This window comes from Lonchura striata, chromosome 1A (assembly GCF_050655825.1).
Source record: "Lonchura striata isolate lonStrDom1 chromosome 1A, ASM5065582v1, whole genome shotgun sequence".
Taxonomy (NCBI): Eukaryota; Metazoa; Chordata; class Aves; order Passeriformes; family Estrildidae; genus Lonchura; species Lonchura striata.
In genome coordinates this window covers 25003258-25029349 of record NC_140741.1, presented here as the reverse complement: position 1 = coordinate 25029349, position 26092 = coordinate 25003258, and the positions used below count along the sequence as shown (strand labels likewise).

Here is a 26092-nt window from a genome sequence, read left to right as displayed (position 1 = left end):
CTGTCCTATTTCCTGATACAGGCTTAATTGTGCTTAATCATTAGGTGTGAACAAATATTTGCTGTATCACCTTACTGTCTGATACTCCTGATGCATAAATAATTCGTATCAGTAGTGTTTGTGAGCTCTAACATGTCTTGAAGCCAGTAATTAAAAGGATGAAATGAGCTGTTTGCACAAACCAATTGCCAGTGTACTAAGTGCCCTTAATATCATTGGCAAGAAGTGCTAGGCAGGTAGCATCATCTTATTGCATCTCTGTCTACCGAAGAGACAGCTGCTGAATTTTCATCTAGAAGAATTTGCAGAGGCTGGTAAAGCTACATAGCCAAAGGGAAATGCAAAGCTTGTTTATTTTTTTAACAGAACTGAACCTAACAGAGGGGAAAAATAATGTCAACATAGTTGGATTTCAACACCACGTACTATAACTTGGCAATGTTTTTCACATTAAGTGGATGACTACAAGCCTTTTCTATATTTTTTTTTCTGATTTGTTTTGATTTTTTTAAATTGTCATTAGAAAACCAAACCTTTTCATTTTTTTCCTCTTGGGCAGAGGGGTTTCTGCCTCTGCTTATGCATTTTGGATTTTCTCTGATTCTTGGGGAAAGTACTTATGATACACTGATGTCCTGCTTAAAAACATTCTTGGTGTGTTGATAGATTTAAAAGATTTGTTCCTTTTAAACAAAAAGAAAGGGGGCTAATATCTTGCTGTTAATACATTATAACTGCTCAAAAGTACATGAAGTAGGGAGCTGGGCACAGTTTCCTTGAGCAATCTTTGGAATATTAGGATTATCTTACTCTAATTCTTTATTCCTTGCTAGCAAAGAAGTTTACTATTCCAAAAACCTCAGACAACAATCACTGAAATCTGATGAAGAGTAGTGATGCAGTGATGTGGTGAAAATGAGAGGCAAACAGAAAACTTTGAACCTCTGTTACCTGGTGCAAATATGAGTTAAGATCATTCAGTTAACATCACCACTGAAAAATGCATCTGCCTGAACGTCAAGAGGAAAATGATGAGACATGCCTGGAATCCCAAGGGATGTACCCAAAGTGAATCTATGTCAGGGCAGCACATAGCATTCAGAGATGGGGTAAGGAAAATCTCAGTCACCAGTGGACCCAGTGAGCTGGCAGCTGCTCGAAGGTAAGCTGAGTGGGGATTTCTGAGTGTTACTGGCAGTGACAGTTTAGGCACTAGGCTCTCATTAGGGGCAGTCTCTCAGTGTCTAAAATCAGTGCTCTGGGTCTCACAAGTCCTGGCACCTGTTCCTAGATCATCACTCACTTCTCCAGTGACCTTGGAAGTGTCACTCCATCACCATGAGCCTCAGTTTCTCCTGGAGTAAGATCTCTTTAATGAACTACTGAAAGGCATCGCATCAGGGCCTTATTGATCACACTCTGCATCCTGCTCCCTGTGACTGAGACATGTTTCACAGATGGGCTTGGTGCCAACAAAAATGTGCCTATCAGGACCTTGTCCTCTTTATAAAATGGATGCACTTAAGACAGGCAGAGTCATAGTGCGTGGATAGTTGCATTCTGGCTCTTCACAGTTTTCTTGCATTGTCTTTGGCAACAAAAAAAAAAAAAAAGGCATTTTTTATTCAGTGATAGCTTGTTCCTTCATAGGCCAAATTCAAGCAATGGTTTTAATGTCACATATATTCCTGAAACTCTGGACCCTTTTTCTCAAATCAGTGCCTGAATGTTAGAAGGGGTGGATTTGAATTGGCTTTGTTCACAAGGATGTTTTGCTGCTTTCAGAGAAAGAAGTTTTCAATTTTACAAGAGAGTGGAGTTTTACATTGAATAAATCAAAAATTTAAAAGGAGACCATGAAAAGGGGAAAGCCATTGGTGTGAATAAAAAACATGTCTGTAGTCAGAGCGGTGGATCCATTTTGCTGACCTCCTGCAGCCTGGTTATAAAAGTATTTACCAGCTGGAAATGGTTCATGTGAAGTCTCCCATTGCTTATTAGATATCTATTGTTAATTAGTTGTCAATTCTACTGCTGGGACTATTTGCACTATAAACAGTGACAAAAACTGAGGTGAGGAAGGCTGCTACATGGCTCAGCAGCCCATGTAGTTGGTATGGGCCTCTCTTCTGCTCAAGCTTACAATTGCACAACCATTTCATTCTTCTCCAGACTCCGTGCCCAAGCACATTTCATGGCAATGAGTTGGGTATGTCACAGAATAGGTCCAGGTTGGAAGGGACCACAGAAGATCTCAACAAGTTTTGTTGCAAAATTAAAGGTTTTTTTCTATGCTTACCCTCTTGTGCTCAGCTGCTGAGAATCCATTTCACTGAAATTCTGCAGATGAAAGTGCTGCAAACATTAATGATAGATTTAGTAGCTTTGCTGGGGTTTGCTGGATTTCTCACTGTCCTCTTAATTTTTCTAACAAGCTCCTTGGAGGACACTAGAAGATGAGCGGAAACCCAGTATATTTTCTTCTCTTGATTGATTTCATTCTTTCATCTTTCCTTATGAAGATGAATCAGGTTTTCACCACAACCTTTCTCAATCCAGTCCTGTATACTTCATCCTCTTCATCACCTTTTATGTATGCCTTTTGAATCCTCCCTCCTACCACATACAAAATATTTCTCATGTTTCTCTCTGTACAGACTCTTTCCAAGTTATTTTCCTTCTCTGGTCGGAGTTGCTTTGACTTCTTTTGTCCTTGTCACATCACCATCTCTGAGTACATATCAGAAGCCAGCTGATACCATTGCTATACTCCTTGTTTCAGGCTTGCCAGAGTTTGCCTTCATTCTTTTCACTTGCTCTTTTCTCTTCCATCAAGTCAACTTGGCTCATCTTGACTTTCTCTGCCCTTGATTTATTGTATCTACCTCTGCCTCATTTGTCTACCATCCATTCTTGTCAGGTATTCACTGCCTGTATCCTCTCTTCTTCTCCTGGCACAGTGTACTCTGCACGTGATGCTGCTGTGGAGCCATCCTCTCCTCTTCTGAGCCAGTACCTTCAGTGCTTCTCTTTCAACCTCTGCTGTAATAACTGTCCCTTATTATAGTTTCTCTCACAGTTTCTCTCCATGAGTATTTAGTCCACTAAGAAGGAGTAATGGTTGCTGGGAAACAGCAACTATTTAATGCAAATGAGATATCAAGCAAAAAAGTTTAACTTTTGCAGGAGGCATTTTTCCTTGAAACTTCACGTTTCCATATGTAATAAAGAAATTACTCTCAGCAAAGACTATATATTTGCACACACATATTTGTATATGTTTATGCATGTATATATGTATGTGCATGTGAATGTGTGCATACAAATATAATGCATATATCTGTCACATGTTTGCACACCTGTGAAATAAACGCACAGTAGAGATTAAAGTATTCAATTCTGCTGAACACAGTGTATCCTGTACTATACAAGTGTATGAGACAGTGCCAAATTGTAGGGTCTGGCATGCTTGTGTTATAGAGCATCCACAAAATTTCATGGTAAAATTGGATTAATGGTAAAATTTCTAAAAAAAAAAAATAATAATAATAGAGGAAAGTCCTGAGGGATTTTGTGCTTGAAATAAATTTTCAGAGGTAAGTCAGGGCATTTGTTGCATGAGAAAATAGAGTCTCTTTTAGGAATGAGAGAGGACCTGGCAGTAGAAGAGAGGAATGAGCCTGGGAGCAGGAAAAAACATGCATTTATATAGACAGTGCAAGAATTGCAAAGGACAGTGATAGTGAGGATGAAGAACTTGAACTTGACAGTAATCTGAAAAGGTGGATGAGAGATGTGGCAGGAGAAGTGAAATATTTTAGAAGCCACATATTTTGTATGAACCAATATATGGTCAGGGGCAGGAAGGCCATCAAGAAAGGGTCAGTCACTCAGGCAAGACTTAATATGAAGTGCAACACATTCAGCTGGTATCAGTCAGCTTAAGTACACTAATTTCCTTGAAATCATGCTGATTTATACCAGCTAAGGATGTGGCCTCACACATTTCAGAAAGGAAGGGTGTGTTAAACAGGTGTTTAAAGGCTAAAGAAAAAGAAATCTGGAGAAGCAGAAAAGAGGCAAAGCGCATTAATCAAAGATTTTAACTCTGAATCATACAGAAAATAACTCTGCTTTATTGCACCAGTATAGATTTAACTAGTCCTGACAGTGTTCATCAGGCTTGGTACTGGCCAATTTAGAATATTTCCAGCATTCGGAATATGTACATTTCCCCCTCTTCCCTTCTGTCAGTTTTTTATTCTCTATTTCTGTGTCTCATTTTGGGAACAGAATGCCGCAGTCCTGAATCCTGCTAACCTTGAATCTTAAATTTTTGTTGAGTCCTTCTCCTATTTTCAGCTTACACTGAAGACATGCACTGCTCTGACATTATTTGACTGTAGCTCCAGCATTTGTGTCTATATTAAATTCCTAATTATCTAAACCATGGCTGTTAGAGTAGTTAGAAGCAGCAAGACAGAGTTCTGCTCTGTTCTACTTTAATAGACTCCGCAGTGTAGAAATTTCTTCCTTGTTATGTTTTTAGAGGCTGAAAACTACTTTGCACTTGATTTTAACTTTGAAAGCTTCTACCAAATACAACCAAACCTTGCAAATCAAACAACCAGGAGAACTGAGCTGAAACAGATCTTTTCAGTGATACCAGCTCAACCTTTGGCCATGGGCAATCAGGTGACACCTCAGCCCTTCCTTCCCCTTTAATATGCCTTCTTATTTTCCCCTTTCTGGAAACAGTCTAATGTGTCCTGAGAGTGCAATTTACACAAAGTGTTAGTGGTGGGTCCAGTGCTCTTACTTTAATTGCAGTAGAGTCATGTAAAAGCCACTGTAGGCTTAAAGCAAAACAAAAGCTTCCACTGAAGAAGATGTTGAAAGTATCTGTAAAAACCATCAATTTTTAGTATTTTTATTGTTTTTTATAGCTAAATACATCAGGGCAAGAGCGGAAGTTAAGGTCCCGTGTACCATAGGCTGTAGAGAAGATGAAATCCTCTAAAACTGGTAAAAAATTAGGGCAGAATAGGAAAATATTGTTGACTGGCACCAAGGAAGAAAGTAACAGATACCAGACCCAACATAAACAAAAAGCTGCTACTCTTTCAGATGTGTCATGTGCCATGAGGCACTGTATCCAGAGGAGCCCTATTAAGAAGTGCCACCATACAGCTGCACTGTTGTGCTCCGTGTTGCACAGGTGCTCCTCCCTGCTGCTGGAGACAACTCTGTGCCACATGGAGCTTCAGCCTGGCCACATGCTGCTGCTCTTACCCTTTTAGTAGAAAGTAACATACACTTGCTAACTCTGAGGACTTACATTTGCAACATGTGAGACAGGCAAAATGGAAGAGGGGTAAAGTTTTATTCAGGAAGAATTGACCAAGAGGCTGTTCAGTGTCACCCAATCAGTGTCACAGCTGGGAGCTGAGTTAAGGTCTGGAGTCCCCTTCAGTGTCTGAGTTACAGCATAATGCTTTCCTCTTCATTAGCCACCAAAAATCTGTGAAGCAAAAGCAGAATTGAAGGCACTGAGTTGTCAGGTTTAGAAGTGTCTGTTTTTCCATGGAAACCTCTTCCCAGCAACAGCCAAGCTTCTCCTTGTGCAGGAGCTGTCAGGCAGCTGTTCTGTGCAAAATGCTGGAGCTGCAGCTGCTTTCTGGAGAAGTTTCAACCCACAGCCAGGCAGCACACAGCCCCATTCCCAGCAATCCGACTGTAATTCTGCCTGCCCAGTAATTTTTCACAGTGGTCATGCCAGAATCATAGCCTTGTTTTCTCTTGTCTGGCTGTTAGTGATGATGTATGAAGAAGTAAGAAAGACAGCTTAATTTTCATAAGCTAACTTGTGCCTGGAGTAACAGAGAGTGAGAGGAGTGCACTTAATCATAACTGCAGGACCAGAACAGAAAATGATAGAGCTTTTGCTGTTAGTTGTGGTATTTTATTATAATAACTCTTAGGAAGAGGAAACCAGCAGCTCAGAATACTGAAAGGTTCAAATCCATTACGACAGGCACCGTGTTCCCATCTGCTGGAAGAATAGCTCACGTAACTCTTTTATGCTTGCCTTTTCCAAAAGGCCTTGCTGGGAGGGAACTCTAGTCTATCCTGCCCAGAAAACCTGAATTCAGACTGAAGCATGATCAGAGGTGATGTGAACCTGGTGATATTTCCTGCAGAACTGTGAGCACTTTGGAGGGGAGGCACAAAGGGTGGCAGAGGGACAGGCTGCTCGTGGTCAGAGAGCTGTTCAATGTGCCTGCTTGACACCCTGCATCCCTTCAGCCAGTGCTTCGTGTCTGTAACTTTGTGATGCACTTGAGGAAGTAAATAACTAAATTAAATATCTGGTACTGGACAAATGTTCTCACAATGATTCTTTAGAAAGACAAAAATCCATTACAGCACTGAGTGTAAACTTTTGAATTAGTTTTTAGTTAGTTGCAATTGGAAGGACAAAACTTTATTTTTTTTTTTTGTTTGAACATTGAGATACATGGAATAATGTGGTCTATAAAGTATATATTATGCATCTGTATTATGTGTCACATTGGTTTATATTATTTAACATGAGGATGGTTGTACATTTTTAGATGTTATTTTGATATTTTCAGATCAAAATACTTTGGGAAATTCTTACAGAAAATATTTCTGATTTTCTTTTTTCTGTATTGATTCAGAATGAAAACCTTTTTGGAAACATTTATATTTGCTAGGCAGCTGAAGTTCTGTTTTCTGGATTACTTCTGCCTTAAGTCAAGATCACAGAGACAATAGGAAAGGGAAATAAAATATATTCTTTGGCAGAGACAAGAACCCTATTCCAGCCTAGAGAAAATAGAAATATAACTAGAGAAGATGGAAAGCATATCTCCATAATTTTCTCCAAGGTGGCTTGGGAGACAAGCTATCACATCTGCCTAATAGGCTTTTATGCACCAGTAAGAGTTACAACAGCCTGACAAGTTGCATAATGCTCTACCCTAGGACAGTGTGTGAACGTGTGCACATTCCCAGGCCACTGCAAGAGCAAAACAAAGTGTGTTAGCTCGTACATTTTACTTTGTGTTTGTGACAAGCTAAAAGGGCTTGTACAGGAAGTTATTCCAGCTCAGCTGATACACAGTAAGTCACATTATCTGATCGATGTATCCGATCCCTAAAGCTTACATGAGGTTCATTTCTGCTTTATCTGTGTCCCATATGAAATCTCAAGGAACACTGGTGAAAGTGAGATTATTTCTGGTGTCATCAAAAATAAAGGGAAAATACAGAAAGAAATTATACAACTACAGTAAATACATGCCAACATAATTTCCTGAGCATGTTTTAGTTTATCTTGGCATGAGAAATAATAATTGAGAAATAAGTATTTCAGGGGTAAGTTATAAGAACTAAGATTTTGGACTGGCATGTGGGAAATGAAAACCATTGACAAGCATGAAGGTTTGTTCGTTTTTCCTTATCCATTGGTTTAAAGGCTCTAGCATGTTGGGAAATCCATGAGGCTAAACTAATGAAAGCAGATTGATGCTCCATGGTAAAGAAGTTTGGTATCTGCTTCTTGCTAATGGATTTCTGACATTTCTTTTGATGGTAGCTGTTGGTACAGCTGAGAAGGATCTGTGGACTGCTGAGTTGTGAAATATGCTGTTAGATTATGGGCAGGGTCAGTCTCTTCCTACCAACTGTGCCAACCCATTCCAGCCCAGCTGCCCCTGCATTTTCTGTTGGTTTGGTTTTTTTATTTCTCGTCATCCCTTATTAGCTGATGCTTCATATCTTGATTTATTCTACTTCAGCTGTAAGGGAGTGGCTATAAATAGCCAGACTTCCAGCTTGGAGTCAACAAGTGTTGGTTTAAATTGTGTCCTTCAGCCCTTTTTTGCCTTAGGCTCCTTTCAGCCAGTTGAGATCCCTTTCATATTTCCCTCACAGTATATGGCTTGTGATGACTGATGTGCTCTCCAGTGTGTTCCAGGTGTCTCCAGGTTGAGAGATGCTGTCGTTTATCTGTGTGAACAGAGTTGCTTAGGATGTATTTGCCTCTGGCTTATAATTTCCTTCATTTGCTTGTGCATTGCGCTCTGTTAGTATCACCAGTTTTCAGTAGCACCAGTGGGTCTTTGATATGATTCTTTTGCTGTGTCCCAGATTTTCCACCTTCTTAAAAAATTACTTATGGGATCTAATGAGAAAAATTGTATATACTGTATAATAAATATGTAATGGAATAGGAGAGACATCACTGGAAAATAAGGTCTGGTGAGGAGTGGCATGTTGTCATTAGGATAGAGTAGGATGATGCTAAAATAGTGTGGAGTGAATTTGGTAATCTCTTTAAAGTTATTTTTAGATTGATTTCCATTCACTCCTAGAATGCTTTCATAGTGTTCTGGTTTGTTTTTTATATGCATTGGCCAATCACTGCTGCTCACAATATTTGAAACAGCATTCAAGACACTTTGGGGTTACTGACATTCCACTGAATTTCAGATACCAGAGGAAAGTATTGCAATCACCTTTCAAGCCAATTATAAAATTGAGTTAATCATATCTGTCTTTATGTCTTGTTCTCAGCCCAGCCTTGTATTGGACCGTACTGAAATAGCTGTGGTTCTATGTAAGCAGCATGCAGTGATCATTTCAGGCTTGCAGTGCACTGTTGTGACCATTCACACTATTTTACAAGCATAGCTGGGATTTGAAAATGAGCCTTCAAAGCATGGTGCTTAATTGCTTTCTCAAAAGGTTGCAAAATAATTTCCAGTACCAGTCTCAGTGGCCTCACTGAGCATGTCCCTCTTTCAAAGCACCGTTCCTTTTCTTTTCTCTGCCTAGATCCAAACGCAGTTCTCCCCTTCCCTCCATCCTCTGTTACCACAGCATCATTTCAAGCACTTCTCTTATTTACATTTTATACACCACATTTTAGGATATATAATTAAGTCCTTATCTATACAAACATTCATTTCTCGGTTGATTTTTAAGCAGCGCAAACCTTCTAGACACATTTGATTTCAAATACATTTTACTATGACTGAAGCCAGCTGCTAATCAATGCAAGATAAACTGAAATGAAACTGAAGTAATATTTTCTATGCAGCATTTTACACAGGCTCACCTAAATGAGTTCCAAATTACTCTCTTAAATTAAAACAGTGCAACTTTCTTATGTTGGTACACTTTTAAAACCCAGTCTTTTTTGGAGGAAAAGGGATAATATGTGTCACTCCTTCTTCTCAGTCATGCTTTGTGACATTGAGCCTTGTTCTTCAATTGTTATTTTCATCAGAGTATGAACAGATCTTCATATTAGATGATAATTTTACCAACACTTAATTCTCACTAGGAGGATTCTCCATCATTATATTCCAAAATCAAGCAGCATTCAGATTTGTCTGGATGACATATTTCTGTCAGCATGACAAAGGTTCCCACAGTGTTTAATTACTCAGGCTAGCCAGGGAAGAAGGGAAGAAATGAGCCATGCTGAATTTGCTGTGCCGGGCCTGCTTGTCAGAAGCTGGCTGCTTCTGAAGCATGGAAGGAAGGCAGCACCCCATCTTCTGCCTTCTCCTTCCACTGGTTGTCCCTCTCCAGATTTCCTGTGTGATTTCCATTTATTGACTGTCTTATATCTTATGATATTCTTGCAATTTGCTCATTTTCCAGGGCAGCAAGTTCTTGGCTTGGTGGAGAACCAGAGTGATTGGTATTTGGGCAACCTCTGGAAGAACCATCGGCCCTGGCCAGCGCTTGGGAGAGGCTACAACACAGGTAGGACCTGAGGGTTTGCTTTGAATTAACACCTGCAGTCAGTCTCCTGGTGTATAGAGAGTAATCAGATGTGGTAACTTGCACCTCCCTTCCTAAGCTACAGCTAAATTTATCTTTCTAAAAAGGAAAAATTATACAATGTTATGCATTTTGGAATTTCTGGTCTTCTGTAAATGGTGTTAAGAAAGATCGTGTGACATCCTTTGGGGAAGAACAGAGCTTTTCAGCAATCTGACAAGTCCTTAGCACATCTCCTACAATATTTCTGTCCACGATGACTGGTATGTAGGCCCAGCAAGAGGGAGTGAACAGGAGTTGATAATTTTCTATAGAGAAGTAAATGGTATCACAAAATGTTAGCCCAATAAAGATAATAACCCCTGCAGGACACCAACAGGGTCATAATTGTTCTAATAAAATGCAAGCTACTGGCCATCAGTTTCTGCTGCAATGAAAAAGGAATAAAGGCACCACATCAGAAAATTTATTAGGTTACAAGAGACAGGTCTTCCTACTGATTTGTGTTTGGTATGTGAGAAAACATATCAGGTACATAAAGAACACACACGTACACCTAAATCATTTCAATGCAGGCCTTTAAATGCTGATGCAGTGAGTTAGGTTCTCTCTCTCTTTGTAATAAAAGGGCAGAACAGATGGTGAAGCCTCCATTTGGAACAGATGAGTCCATTTAAATATCCCTGCACTACCAGGAAATTACTCACCATAAAAGTGATTTTGCTTCACATAAATATATTGGATTAAATTAAACAAACTAGAAAAAGGATGAAACAAGTTGTGTGGTTGGGTCATCTGTATTTCTATATTCCTATGTATATTTGTGGGAATCCCACTAATTTTTGTGAACTCATATTTTAGCCTCTGCAGAGCATCTCTGTTTTCTGGAAATGTTGAAAAGAATAGCCTAATAGAACACAGATTGATATGGAAACAAGATCTTGGCAGAATAGGTTTGTTTCCTAACTCTTCTTTGCCAGAATTGCAAGTAGAAAGGCTAGGTCTGCCCACCCCTGTTCCCCAGTCCCCTTAAAGCATGAGACAGAGATAAGTTTCATGGATTTTTCCTGAAATCTGAAAGTTTATGTTACACATAACTGATCTTGTTGGTGTAAATTCAATTCACTGTTACACCGCAAAGCAGTATCTTTTGTTCTACTGAGAGATGACCACCTTCTATAGCTACCTTCTTTCTGCTTTATTTTTTATTCTGCTTTTTCCTTTCTGCTATTGTAATGCTGGCAGAGGGAAATCTGGCATTAACCACATAACATCAGAATAATGTATTAATGTATGGTGGGTAGTATAAAATACATATATTTATATCCAAAATGCTAACGTTAAAAAACATTCTGTAAGGCTTTAATTTATGTTGTCTTACTCTTCTGAATGGTTTATAGGAATACCAAATGTCAGTATATCACATAAACGTTACACTGAACGCAAAAATAATCAAATATCTGCAGTCCTTCACATACACTGCATGTGTTTATTCTTGTATTAATACATACCTATCAAGCTGTGCATAATCCTGCACAAGATTTTATTTTGCTCACAATTTCTTTCTTCACACAACTCACCTTGTAGTTATAAAAACTCTTTTTTTAGAAAGAAAACCAGAAGGTAGATAATGTATGGAAGATTGACAAATGATCACAAGAAGTGGAATGTTGTTTTTTCAAGTATGTGGAACAAGAGGTCACTGAGTGAAACAGTGCAACCTCTGAGAAGTAGGAAACGAGGTTATTGACAGAATCAGCACCCTTTAATATAAATTTCTTGATTGAATTAATTGTTTGCCTCAGTAATCTAGCAGAGAGTGGAGGTATACATTTGTCAGGGAAGATGAAACTGGGTCTTGTTTGATGTGTTCAGTAAATAAAAATAATTGACACTGAACACAACAGTGTGGCCGAGGAGGATTCAGAAAACTCTAAAGCAGGAGGACACCAAAAAGAGAGGCAGTATCTCTAAGCAAAACACTTGTGAAAGGCAGCAGTCCAGGAGGGGGAAGGCATAGAAATGCAGGTGCCTAGGAACTCTGAAAGGGCCCCCAAACCCCTGAAACTTTAATGAGCTAAACAGAGCCTGGATCAGGGGGAGGCTCTCAGGTAGACTTTGCTCTTGCTCTTGAGAGAGTATTTACTACAGACCTAGGATAAAATCCTAAGAAAAGAGATTTTTATATGAGCCTCTTCAGCCAGACCTAACCCTGGCAGATTTGATTTTGAAGCACCTCTCAAAGTCAAAAGTGTTCTACTGCTCCTCACAGTTTCTGAAGATAATTTTTCTTTCACTTTTATCTTTCTATGCCTGAGCCTCTCTGGACAACATAGGTTGGGAGAGTCCCAGAAGGCAGGTGTATTAAAGGCAAAGATGTGTTTGTTCCTTCTCCATTGCTTCTTAAAAGCCAGTAAGCGTTTGCACTCCGCTCTTCCTTGTGTGCCCAGGCCAGACCTCCTGACAGCCAATACAGACTTTCAAGGAAAGATTTTATTTGGTTGTTTTTCATTCTTCCTCATTTGCACAGGTAGATAATCCAAGTCATACTTCAGTCCATGATAATATAATTGTTGAAAAACCAGACCAAACCCAAAGTCAGATGATTCAATTAGTGTTTAAGGTATTCTTAGTTAGAACCATTCTTTATTTGTGATAGCATCCTCCTCCTCAAGCATTATAAACACAATTCCTTCTGTACGACAAAGGTTTTCAAAGGTTTTTTCTGTACTTTACTGGCAAACATTCAGTAAGCTGCTTAATCAAATGCCTTTTATATGTATCATCCACTCCATGTTGATTTTTGCACTGAGTTAACTCTTCCAGATTCCTCATACACTAATTCAAGCACAATTTCTTGCTATGTAACTATATTAGCTTTCACTGACTAAACTGGGCTTTTGAAAGTATTGCTACACTACGATTTTTCTTTTTACAGATGTTAAACTGACAGCTTCAGAGTTGCACTGTATAGTTTGGCATTCATTTCAGGAGTAACAATCATCTTAGTCCTCAGAAAAGTATCTTACAAAAGATATTCTTAACATAAAGGATTTAGTACTTTTTTTTTTTAGTACTTCTAGTCTGCATTATACTTTCCATCATGTGGAGAATAGCTTTTAAAAGCAGTCTCTGATGTCTGCTAAGGCTTCTGACCGCTTCTTCAGGGGTGTGAATCACCCCTGGCTTCTCTGGCTTTAGTGCAGCAGAGCAAACTTACCTCAGCTGAGAATGCACCCCATGCCTGCCAAATGGAGCTTTAGGATAAATCTATAATTTGCGTGCTGGGGATCATTTTTAAAAACTTTGGCCCTGGGGATTTCAGACTCTCAGACTACAGAAGCCCATACTGGGGATTTGAGGCTCATCTGAAATGCACTGCCTCAGTGCAGCCACCAGAAACTATAAGGAGGTGTCTCAACAGCTTGAGCTGAGAATTCATACTCCCACACTGGGAAATGTGACATTACCAGATTTGTGGATTGGGAACAGAAGGGAATGGCTAGCACCTAACGATTACTAGGCTACGTGTGTACTGTGCCTTATTACTCCTGTGTTTGTAATGACTGGAAGAGTGCTAGAATGAATTTCTCTCCTTTATTGTTTCCCTGAAAAAAAGGACCTGTGGAAGTGGAACTGGAAATTGAAAGCATGTGTTACGTCATTTTTGCATAATATTTAACAAATTTGAATGATAAAAGACAAGCACAGAACAGACTGTTTATATGAAATAAGCCTGGATTACATCTCGTGCTCCTTCATGATGATGCTGTGCATCTTCAGTGCAGAAAGCAAATGACTGGTGAAGCAGTGCAGAGGGGGTTGTTGGTAGTCATGGCACTGCCTGTGGTCCTGCTCCAGAAACCTGGTAACAGCTTTCAGCCGAGCTCCACAGGCTCCTACTCGTGACATTGTGGTAATTTTACTCGTGTATGTTGGCTGCTTGAGAGAGGAGGATGTTGTCAAATTGTCTCAGTGAATGAAGAAATCAGAAAAGTCATGGTTTATAGAACCTTTTAAACCCACCATTATGGCTTGACCAAGCTTAGCCATGCCCCCTCTAAAGCCATTGCAATATTCCTGTCTCCCATTAGTTGGAACATAAGTCATGTTTGGTAATGGAAGTGCTGTCATTAAGATTGGGTCAAGTACAGAAGCCTTTGCAAACAGATGAAAAATGCATTTTAATGATTAAAAAACCACTAATGGCAAGTCAAAAACCAACACTTTCTTCATCTACTTAGAGTCACACTGTGCCAGTTTTTTGGATTGGATTATTCTTCCTTTAAGACACTCTGAGTTTACTCAGTAAATACTGTTCTCAGTGCAAAGCACGGTGATGCATATGAGCTTTATGCATGTAAAGATGCCTTTGAAGAACAAATACTGTGCACATTGTCCAGGTAGCAGTTTAGGAAGTGCCAGTCTGTGGTTGCTTTTAGTCTCAACAGGAAATATCAGTCTGTTCACGTCAAAGGAAGCTAAAGTGATAATTCTGCTTTTTGATGGCCACATCCCTATCTTTGTTGTCTATAATCTGTAGCTTGCACTTAAAAATAAGCTATCTTAAAGCTGACTATCCTCAAAGAATAGCTTCGTTCCAGGTCTTTCTCGTGCAGTTTCTAAGGCATGTGATGTACTGAGAACTTGTTTACAGCCATGTTTGACATTTCTGAAATGCGGGTCAATATGTATTTGATTTTGAAAATGGTGTCTCTAGTTTGAGAGGCCTATCCATGTAGTAAAGGCATTACTATGGCTGAGTCAATCTACTGTTCAGATACCTCCTTTGCTCCTTAGCAATTGAATCTCTCAGCCTGTGCAAAAACCGTGTTTTTAAAAATCACCACCAGATTTGCTTTGAAACACTGAAAACATTTATCTCTTAGAAAACCTGTGATTAAAAAAGATGGCATTTAGACAGTCTAAGCCATATTCTAGTTGTACTGGGGTAAATAAAATTTATTTATTTTCAGTTGATTAAATTGTCCTCATTTTGGGAGTTTTATTGGTCTGACCTGAGTCCATAATGTAAAGTTCTCCATGTAATGTACATAAATCAGGAATTTAGATGTAGCATTCCAATGTAATGATTTAGAAAATAATTTTGAAGTGTTCTATTTTTAGCTTGATCAAGCAGTTTTTTATGTGAACATATAAACCTTGATCAGTAATTATGTTGTCCAGCAGTCTGAAGTGCCCTCTTTATTGTAAAGGGACAATCATTAGCAGGTTAAATTTGGATAAAAGACTTGCACATAAAAGCTTAGTAAAGGCATCCAGGTGCCTATACTGAGAACAAAACCTTCTATTATATGATGGGAGAGCCTCAGACAAATGCACAGTGATAGTAAAACCAGTACCTTTTCTTCTGAAGTGCAAGTTCACTTTCCAGTTTCTCATTGTGCTCATAGAAGTGATTGTGTAAAGACAGTTCCCTTTTGTAGAGACAGAGACAGCGGTTTTAGCCACAGTCCCGAAACAAAGAAAAGTGGGATCGCAGTTGGACTCCTTCTTTGGACTCTTAATAGGGAGCTTGGTGCCTGTCACAGAAAGTATCAGAGACTGAGATGTCTTTCTGCCCCGTGTCAAAGTCATTCCCACTAAGAGAGTACCAACAAAACCACTGGCATTTGGTCACAGTCAAATCACTCTCTTAGGTGCTGCTTTCTACAGAAATCACTATGCTTTAATCATCTTTGTGATAGGGCAAAATAAGTTCAGGACAAACCTTTCTGCTTTAAAAAAATACCGAGGAGAATCTGCAAAACTGAGTGGACACAAATCTCAGAAGAAGCAGCTCATTCCTTTCCTTTCCTCATTGTCTTTATGTTCAGCTATGTCCTGGCTTTAATTGTTCCTGCTGTAGCTCCTCTGCCTTCCCTTCTGCACCAATCTTTGTCAAAGTGAGCTCAGGGGAGAACAGGAGTGCTGCAACAATACATTCTATATGCAGATCATCTCTACACAGTTGTTCTTAAGAAAGTCACAGACAGTGAAAAGAGAAGCTTTTCCCAAATCAAACTGTTGAATTATAGGCAATTTAGGTCAGAAGAGATCTCCCAAAGTCTTTTGGTCCTCTTCCAATTGAAAGTGAGCTCAGGTTGCTCAGGGCCTTTTCCAGCAGAGTTTCAAGTGTCTTCATAGATACCTCTCAGAGCAGCCTGTTCCTGGATTCAGCCACTGGTTTTCTATTCAGTGAAAAATAAACATAAAAATTCATAATATGTAATTAGATTTTCCATTGCTGCAGTATGTGACCGTTACCTCTCATTCTGTCTCTGTGCATCTGTTAGAAAAGTGTTGTTCCATTAAGTAGTTTTAGAAAGCAACAGGAGATCCCTTAGTCTTCTCTTCCCCAGGCTGAAGAAGGCCAGTTCTCCCAGCTTCTCCTCATGAATGCCAGGCCTATGACTATTTGGGTTGCTCTCTGATGGATTTTCTTCAGCGTGTCAGGGTATTTATTTGGCTGAGGAATCCAAAACAATGCTTCAGATGTGGTCTTACAAGTGCTGAGGCAAGAATGCTAATCACATCCCATTGAGGTGAGCCCTATACTGAGGGCTGGTATAGCCCAACACATGGAATATTGCCCCAAGGTCACACTGCTGGCTCATGTTCAACTGTCTATCCACCCAATCCCTTAGAACTTCTGGAAATATATCCACCTGTCCTCCAGTGTGTACTCTTTATTCAAGAATAGTCCCATCCAGGACTTCCTGTTGAATTTTAGGAGCTTTCTCTTACCCACTTGTCCAGTCAAGGACCCTGTGTAGCTGCCCATCCCCAGGGAATTAGGCCCCCAATGTGTTACACTGCCTAGGACACATTCTATCCCATTTCCAGCTCATTAATCTGAATGCGTAACAGGATCAGGCCCTATACCAACTCCTGTGGAATGTCCCCTGTAACTGACCACCATCTGGGTTTTTCATTGCTGAACACAACCCTCAGAGCTTGGCAGTCTTAACTTTGCAGGCTCCTTACCCAAAGTGTATCCCAGTTTGGTTGTATCAGCATGATAAACAGCTCCTTAGGCAAATCCCTGTATTTCTGTTGTGAACCTAATCCTTCTCTGTTACTAGAAAATAAGTGGTTGTGCAGGAAGGATTATGTTTCCTATTTTTTTTTTTTTTAATGCTATAGTTAATTTCCAGGCTTGTTCATTGTGTGCTGCTGCTTTCGTTCCTCTAATCCATTTCTCAGAATGTTCTATTCCTCCTGAATCTCACTCAGTCAATAAACTGCCCATTAAAGGGGGGAAAGGCAGGGGGAAGTTTTCTGCTTTTCTCTGAATACAAAACTCCAAACCTCTTTGTCATCCAAACAGAAAGAAATGCCTTTCATGTTGTTCAGCCCTGAACCACATCTCTTCCTTTGTTGGTGAGGTGTTGAGTGAGCACCAGACCCAGAAAAGCTATGATGGATTCTTGCTCCCAGTGCCCATTGTTACAATTAGCCTTGTGGACTACACTTCATATTAGAAACTGCTTTTGAAAGTTCTTCTTCACCGTGATGGAAAGTATAAGGCAGACATTGTTAAGACTAAAAGCCAGCTAAAATAATTAGCACCTGTGCAGGGTACATTTTTCCTCTTCACATAGTCCCAAGTGGAAACCTTGTAAAATTGTTGATATTTTGACCCCTATTAAATATGATGCCTTTGAGAAGATCAAAACCAAAAAGCCAAACATAATTTAAAGCAGTGGTCCCTGCTTCCATTCACTTTTTTCTGCTTTTTATGGAAGAATAAAACGTAGATAAGTATCATGGAGAAGGTCCAAATCTGATATCAATGCCTGACTCTTGCATCAAAGAGATTTAAGCTGATTTACAAGAGCCAAGGATTAAGAAACAGATTATGTTTTCTTTTAAAGGTTGGTGGTTCTTTGGTGGAGGGTCCAAGATAAATTACTTTTGGAAGATGTACTTGTTTTCAAAAGGGTAAATAGTCAGCAAATTTCAACAAACCTCCTCAGTTTTTATCCATAAAAACAAGCTTTGTGTGATCCCTTTTTCCAAACATGCCTGCACATGGAGATCCAATGACTGGACCTCCTGCAAAGTAACCCTGTACAATCTGTATTATTCTGTGATTCCTCTTCAGCACAGCTCACCCAAAGTCCAGTTCCTCTGGCTTGTTGTAGAGTTGTGACACTCAGTCACAATTCTTTGTTTTGAGGCACTGACATGAAGAATTCTGTGTTCAGGAAGAACTAAGAGATGTGTGACAGTCAGTCCAGGATGGATAATTAGATGAACTCCAGGTTTGATATGATTGACAAAATACTTTGTGTGGTCATTGGATGTACAAAGAGAGTCATCTCAAGTATAAGTACAGAAGATGCACTTGTTTTGTATAGGATGGAGGCTTTTTATTCCTGTCATACTTGGTGTCTACACTACCAGGTAGCTTAGTTCATTCTTTACTCCTGTCTCCCTGTTTATCCACAGGACACAGAAATTAGTTGGTACCCTGTCTTTCTCAGGAACCAAACTGTCTTTCATTAAAAAAAAAAAAAAAAGTGTCATTTGTTCATAGTTCACTTCAGGAAGTATTTCTGGACAGTAGCATGGCTAGGACTACACTCCATTTGCACCTCTTTCTAATCCTTAAATGTGGCATCAGAAGATTCATATTCTGCATGCCCTGATGACATTCTCCAGTGCACACAGCACAGACCCTCTGTTCCTTGCTAAAAACACTCCAGTCTAGAAAACAGTGACATGGCTCTCTCATAATGCCATCCACACTGAGAAATGCAGACAGAATCATTGTTCTGTCTGCCAGCTGAAGGAACATGAACTAGAGCTCAGAGACAAGTGCTGTGCAGGGTGAATGTGGCCAGCAGGAAAGAGCCAGACCCTGAGCAGTGCATGCATACCCACAGCTGTCCACACACAACCAGGGCTTTGGTGCTCTGGGTGCTGGGGACCACTTCTTGGACTGTATATATTTTAAAATGTAGATTTAGCTACTTGTCGAGGTCTAAGCTCCACAGGTCAAAGATGACCACTTAGAAATATAGAAAATTCAGCAATAATACTGGAAAATTTCCTATGAAGTTTGGAAAAATGGCTCCAGGAGCTTGTCTGGGAGCAAGTCAAAGGATCCTAGGTTATTCATATTTTGGAGGAGAAAATAAGATTTCTTAATAGAGGGCTTGCCAATTTAGCAAAGGTTCAGCAAGATCAAATGGCTGAAAGTTCAAAGAGATGTTCAAATTAGAATAAGGGAAGCACCCTTCATCAGTGTAATTACGCATTGGAATAACTTATCAAAGTTTGTGGTAGACTATGCATTATTGAAAATTTTTAAATAAAGACTGAATTTTTTTTCTAGAAGTTACGCTCTACTAGACCCCAAACTGATTTTGAAAAATCCTATGAGCAAGAGTGAAAAATTATCCTTTCTGACTTTATCACCTAAGGAAGTGTTTAATCAAGACTTTGTTTTCCTCTTGAAGCCACCTAAGCACCCAGGCAAATGAAACCACAGCTAATCTTGTGTGTAAGAATTTACTGCAGCTTTAGTATTGAAGAGAGGAAAAGTTCTTTAAAACTTTATAGAAATTTTTGACATTCACACCCCTCCCCCACCCAATATAATTTTTCTTTTTAAATCTCACATTTCAAAATGCTTTCTAATATGATGTGTACCTGGCAATCTTCTAGCTAGTGGCCACTTTGGCACCTTCATGATGTCCTTCAGACATGTGCAGAGATGCACACGGAGCAGTGTCAGCTGATCCTTGTGCATGGCAGTAGTGTGGGATGTCCTTAAGAGAGATCTCCACTTCATGTGGCCACTGCTGTGGTGCTACAGCATATAAAGGCTGAAACCTCCCTCCTCTCTCCCTTTGCAGGCCTGAGGTTAGAATGTGTTCTCTGAGGTTTAAAACTGCTCAGCAAAAACTTTCCCAGTCTTTTGAATTTTATGAGATTTTAATGATGTGCCTCTTACAGGGTTTTTCCCCCTTCTTAGAAGCCATTTCCAAAAGTTACCAAATGAGAACTCCCTGGAATATTTCTTTTCTGCCTCTAAAATGTAGTTTCTCTGTGCTATATACTCATAAGGGTGACAGAGTGCAAAGGCTGTGACGAAGCTTTTTAAAAGCCATGTAAGGAGCTTCTTTACAGATGGTTTTTGTCTCCAACAACCCTTTGTACAACATTCAGGATACAGGGTTTTGAGAAAGGTTGCTATCCTTAATGTCTTCTTGATGCCCATGCACAGGCCTTGATGCCCTGCTGCCCTTAACAGCAGCTGGCAAGAACCCCTAGTTTCCATTTTTTACTTTTCTAATATTTTTGTTATTTTCCAGCCATGTTGTTTTCCATGTTAGGCAAATCTTTTCAGCAATTTCGGCTGTTTAGTGTGTGAATTTTTACTGCTTGGGACTTTATATGCTTGAGATCTGTGTGAGAGAGGGCCAATTTCTTCAGGTCTAGAGATGATTTTTCTTTGCTGACTTCTGAAAGACCTGTGGAATTGTTAGCTCTCTTCACAAGACTCTTGAGAGGTAAGAGGAGAGAGCATTACTGAGCAGGATGGTCTCTAAGTAGCAGAGGTTTTCCTCCATAGACCTGGTGAAAGTCTTATGGCTCATGATTCCTCTCCTCCAGACCTTCTAGACTCTGGAAATTCCTTTGTAGCAGCTTTGGGGCTGTAAGGAAGTTGGAGAAATTCCCCCTGACGTGGAAGTCATTAAAGAGAAGATGGAAAGCATGTTTATCTACTTCCAAATTGCACAGGAAGAATAGCATCTAAGCAGTAAAGAAACAGAAAACTGGGACATTCTGAGCTACAGTGAACAGCTCAGTAATAAGAGGTTAGAACTGTGCGTGAGTAAAACATTCATCTTAATTCTGCCTAAGGAAAAGTAGCATACTTGGGAAGAAGAGAATAAAGAAAGTAAAAGTCTTCTATTTCATTAAATGGTCATCAGGAAGTGTAAACAAAATGTTTATAATGCTTCAGGAGGAGCCAGCCTCCCAACAGAATGACTGCACAACATTTTAAAATGTCCTCTATGACAACTTCACTTTTAATACATGTGCAGAGAAGACAAGGGCTATTGCATTCTGTCACCATGCCTGGAGGGACACACACTTTATTTCAAAACAGCTTCTCAGCCCTGTTGAGTTTATTCTGAGAGAAAAGTTCCAATGTGGAATCATCATTTATTCTCAATGAACACATTGTGCATGCCTGCAAGTTTTTATTAGTTTGGATTTTTTAGATTGTGAAAGGCTTTTTGGAGAAAAGAAGGCTGGTGCATGAAATTCATAGTTAAATAATGTACCAGGATGCTCCAGAAATGTGCTAGAATGACAGTCCTTCAGTCACATTATGTTAAAAGCTATAGAAAAATATGGCTTTATTATATTAATGATATGGCTGATCAAATTATGAGCAACAGATAGTCCATAAAACATGAATGTCATCCACACAAATACACAAATTTTAAAATGCGTGCAGTGGCTTGTTTTGGAATCCTAGTTTTAATTTAATGTGTTAATCCCTAACAGCCATGTACTTATGTTTTTCTGTTTGCTCTTGATACTGTGAGTGGAAAACAGAGGCCACAGTCAGTGGCATGTAGCTGTGGTTCAGTGAATTCCAAATGCAGTCCTTAACAAAATTGGTCATTGAAGCCCTGATCAGCAAAGGCACAGGCACATGCCTAACATTACACACTGGAACTGTTTCCATTGACCTCATGTACAATAAATGAGAATTAAAAGAAGTTGCAAGTATTTGCTGGAGTACTCAGCAGTCAGCACTATCATGGAGCCTCTCCTAGGACAGCAGAGCTGCAAGTCTCTTCCACAGCACCTAAAACTGAATTCAAATTTTTGGTGCCAAATCTGTTTCACAAAACGTTGTAGATTACTGCTCTAAATGTCTGAGTCAGATATTTATTACAAAATCTGCATAGTTTCAGGCCTGTTTAGCGTTATTTCTTACAGACTCAGTGGTTTGGTGTGTGGTCTTTGGTGTGCTACTTACCTATAGCAAAATCCCAGGCATTTTTTTAAAACTCACTATTGTTTTGTGGTATATTTTGAAGCATGTCTTACCTGTCTGTTTCAGATATTATGATGGTATCTGCTTGTTATTTGTCTAGATGGTTCATTGTTGCAGGCCTAATTTCAAGAAGAATTTTTTAAAACCTGACAAGGATAAGCTCTGAGGTGCTACTCACATAAAGTGGCATTGCCTCAAAGGCTCGCAAAAGCATCCTGTTCCACCCAAAAGGAACAGGCGAGATCATACAGAAAATTATTTCTTAGGAGCTACATTTTCTTCCCCCACAGCACTGAGTGTTTTTTTCAGGCACCTTAAAAGGCCCATTGTAATAAATTGATTGAGTTTGAAAGCTTGTCCTGTTTCACTATAGCATCTCTAAATGATTCTGTTCTGTCTTAAAATGTTGTTTATTACTTCCAGCTCTACTATGTGTTCCTCTCTGAATTTCAGCAGGAGCCATTGTCTTTGTTCCTGAAGCAAGAGGTGGGGATGCTTGGTAGTATTCCAGGGGAAATGGCTGATCTTTCTGCAGCCTTACAATTTACTGTTCAGAAAAATGAAATAAAATATTTTGTTCTGAAGCAGATTAACAAAAGCAAACAAAAAAGAAGAACAAATTTGCTGACATGCCTTAAAGCATCTCTGGAAACCATTGCTTAATGAAGTTGTTTTAGATTGAAACAGAAAATGGGAAAAGGATGGAAAAGGTGACTCCCAAAGTTTGATTAGACCCAAAATAGAAAATTTATTTTCCTTTTCAGATCTTGTAAAAATTTTCAGTAAGAGTTTAAATTTGTATCAATTTTGAGATTAAAATAATTTTCAAGTAAAGTGAATTTTTAAATTTACCAAAAAAAATTTGCAGTGTTTTCCAGCTGAAACATTTTAATCCAAATATGTTAATTCACGTTTGTTGCCCTGTTTTATTTCAAATTATTCACCAATTTTTTTTCCTGCTTTGGGGGAGTTTTATTACTTTGCTTTTGGAGCTGAGTTTTTCATGTGTCCTTAAATGACATTTTTGAGAAACTGCTTTGTTTGTTTGTTTGCTTTCTTGTTTGTTTGCCTATTTGAGCAGTTCAGAATCTGTCAAATTTTGGTACTTCAAGTAAAATCTCATCAAGCAGCAGGAGAGAAATGCCATTCAAGTTATAACTAGACTAGGATATTTTCCACAAATTTAGTAATAAAGCATTCTTTTTTTCCTAGATCTTTGAGATATTTACGTCTCTGGATATGCCTGAACTATTTCCTCAGGACAAAGAAAATAGGGTGTTCTGTGGCTGATCATAATTTGTTTAATACTCATGAGGTGTTTGGGTTGCCACTTTTCTCTTTTTGTTTGCTTGCTGCCAAGCTTTCCTTCTCTTTTTCTCAGGTAGGTTAGGGCAGGAAGATGCTGCACTTCTCAAAAGATCAGAAGTCCTGCTGCCTGGGGCCAGATGTTAATAAAATATTCCTATCATTTCTTGTTTTTCCTCCAGTCTCTGCTTCCCCCAGCACAGCTGATGAGAGCGAGTCCCTTTTCCCCTTATGTTCAGCTGTGTGTCATCTTGAATTTAGTCTGAGATTTCACTCAGTTTGACTCTGAGGGAAGCAGATCCTGAGGCAAATATTTTCCTTTCTGTATTTCAGACATTTTGCCTGCAAACTAATTGGGTAGATTGAAGTTAGTTCTTTTGTTATGTTTGCTTTTGGCAACACAACAATATGGAAGAGAACCCGAAGTTCACTGTTCTGAAAAAGTGTAATTTTTCCCCTGTATGAACTGTTTTAAAAGTTCCCAAAACACATGTTTTTGCTTTCTTTTTGGACTCAGTAACACTAAGTGAATAGTATTAAATTATCCTCGTAGTAGAAATATCTTATTCTCACTAATACTAATGAGTAAGTATTTAAACTTGTTATAAGCATTCTCCAGCAGTTATTTTTATGGCAGCAGTAAATTAGAAACCTAAATAGAAACCTTACAAAGGTGTTAAACTCAAGCCTGTAGGTGAATTAAAATAGAAATCGCACTGAAATTAGTTTTGATGGTGAAACAGTAAAATTTTGTGAATATTTTCAATAGCCATGATTGTATTATAATTTAGTACATTCTTTCTCACATATATTCCAGTTTTTTCGCTCCATCTGCCTCTTCTACTCTCAGCTGCTACCATGATAGCCCCTCAGGACAGCATAATCTTGTTAGCTGCAATGCCATAATCTGCTGCTAGCATAAGAGTGGAAGTCAAAAAAAATCAGAGAATACTGCACATACTAAAACATTTCCCCTTTTCTTCCTCAGACTGGAGGCTTAGATAAATTAAGAAAAAGTGGTTTATTGTCTATGAATTATAAACACTATTCTATTACAGTTAACTGAATCTTACCATTATTCTTTATTTTTCTTAATAAAAACCTTCTCAGTTGCATTTCACTGTGAAGCTGACAGTTCTTGCCAGCTGGAAAAACTCCTTTGCTGGTGAGGAGATCTCCCACCCAGTTTATTGCTGCAGCACAAGGAACCTGTTTCACACTGATGTAGAATTTCAGACAATGTATAATGGCTCTCTTAGAAGTTCATGCATGCACACTACATGCCCCAAATAGGCTTCCCTTAAGCTGGAGAGAAGACAAACACACTTGCATAAATGAACTGTAGAGTGTTGTGACAGTACATCCCCTTCCCAGTCCAACAGCTGGAAGCAGAGAAGTTGACTGAAGATAAAAGGGGATCCCTCCAGCACAGGTTCCAGCATCCTTGGGAACCAGATGGAATAAATGGAAAATACAACTAAGATAGGCCACAAAATGCACTGCCAGGAGAGGTTTTCTTTTTCTTCATAGTTGTGCCAGTTTTCACTAGAAAGAAGCTTGCCATATCATAGAAACAAAATTCAGAAAGGAACTGGAACCACCTATGTCCTTTCCCAACCAAAGCAGCACTTTTCAGGTACATTCTCTAATCCTAGTGTAGCCTGATTTGGAGAGACTTGTGAAATAAAGTCCTTTATCTGCCTTTTTTTAGTTTATTTCAGTGCAACGGTTTTAGGAGAGTTTTTCTTAAGTATTCAGACTACATTTCCTTTCTTTTTCTCATTACTTTCAGTTTTATCAACTTAGACTCCCTGAGGCAGCTTTTCCCTGTGCCTGCTTTTTGTCATTTCGTATTCTTCTGTGTAGCTGCTATGGTCCTTTACAGTTGCCATGATTTTTTTTTGTAAGACCTCTTGTTAAATGTCATTTGCAGATGTCATTACTGTTCTGTTTACTTCCTCCCTCCACTAATGAAGATATGAAACAACACAGAACCCATCATTGCTTTTACTAGGTGGTTTTTGTCAGCCTTCATGTTTATCCATGCTCCTCCTTTGTGGTTCTTCAGTCTGCATTCATTTCCCATGACAGTGCTCTTATCTAAGCCTTTTCAAATCCATTTTTCAAGCAGATTTTTCTAAGACACTGAAGGAAAGGTTTTGCTGATTCAAGTTTCAGTCCAGTTTCGTTGTTTCTGCTGTTTTCCCTTCTTGTACACTAGGAATTTTGGCCAGCCAAAAGGCAACCGGGGAATAACAATGCATGTTGAGGTACCTTTTTTCCAACTTAAAATTTCTGATTTGAGGATCCTGTTCTGTGCACACTTGGTGCCTTAATGGCAGGCCCTCTCAAGGTCTGGGTTGTAACCAGCACTGATCATTTGCTCCTGAGAGGAATTTCAAGGATTTCGATCAGACGTGCCAGATAACTTCATGTCATGTTTTAGCTGCTGAATCAGCACATGGGCAGGGTGGGCCTTGGTTGGCACGTGGCATCATGGGCTCCCTTTGTCTCTGCCCGTGTTTCCCCGCAGGGGTGATCTTGCTGCTCCTCGATAAGTTGCGGAAGATGAAGTGGGAGCAGATGTGGAGGCTGACGGCGGAGCGGGAGCTAATGAGCATGCTGTCCACTTCACTGGCTGACCAGGTGAGCAGGACACGCAGGGCTGTGGGACAAGCACTGAGCCGTGGCTTGGGGAAGGAAAGAAAGGGAGAGGGGATGAGATGTGGGGAAAGGCAAGGGAAAGCTATTGTGCCTGTAGTCACCATCTGTTGAATCATTCTGAGCAATATGTGGAAGAAATTGAGATCTAGTCACAAGGTTCCTCTTACTGCACTGGCATTTTTACCTCCTCTGCTCAGATGATTCATAAGAGGGACAAAAGGGGTTTTCAGGCTTTCATTTTCTGTCCTCCTTTCTTTAATACAGAACTCTCCA

The 26092-nt window shown here is 39.4% G+C and overlaps 1 protein-coding gene across 3 annotated transcripts in view; it reads left to right on the top strand.

Annotated features, from left to right (window-relative positions):
- Positions 1 to 26092, top strand: part of LARGE1 (LARGE xylosyl- and glucuronyltransferase 1) — a 282931-nt gene that overhangs the window by 204222 nt on the left and 52617 nt on the right. For all 3 annotated transcript variants that reach the window (XR_014951769.1, XM_021553947.4, XM_077783379.2), the window contains 2 exons: positions 9697 to 9801; positions 25689 to 25801. Coding sequence is in view for 2 of the 3 variants with exons in the window: in XM_021553947.4 (XP_021409622.2) it covers positions 9697 to 9801; positions 25689 to 25801 (218 nt within the window). In the remaining variant the exon portion in view is untranslated. The remainder of the gene's footprint in view (positions 1 to 9696; positions 9802 to 25688; positions 25802 to 26092) is intronic.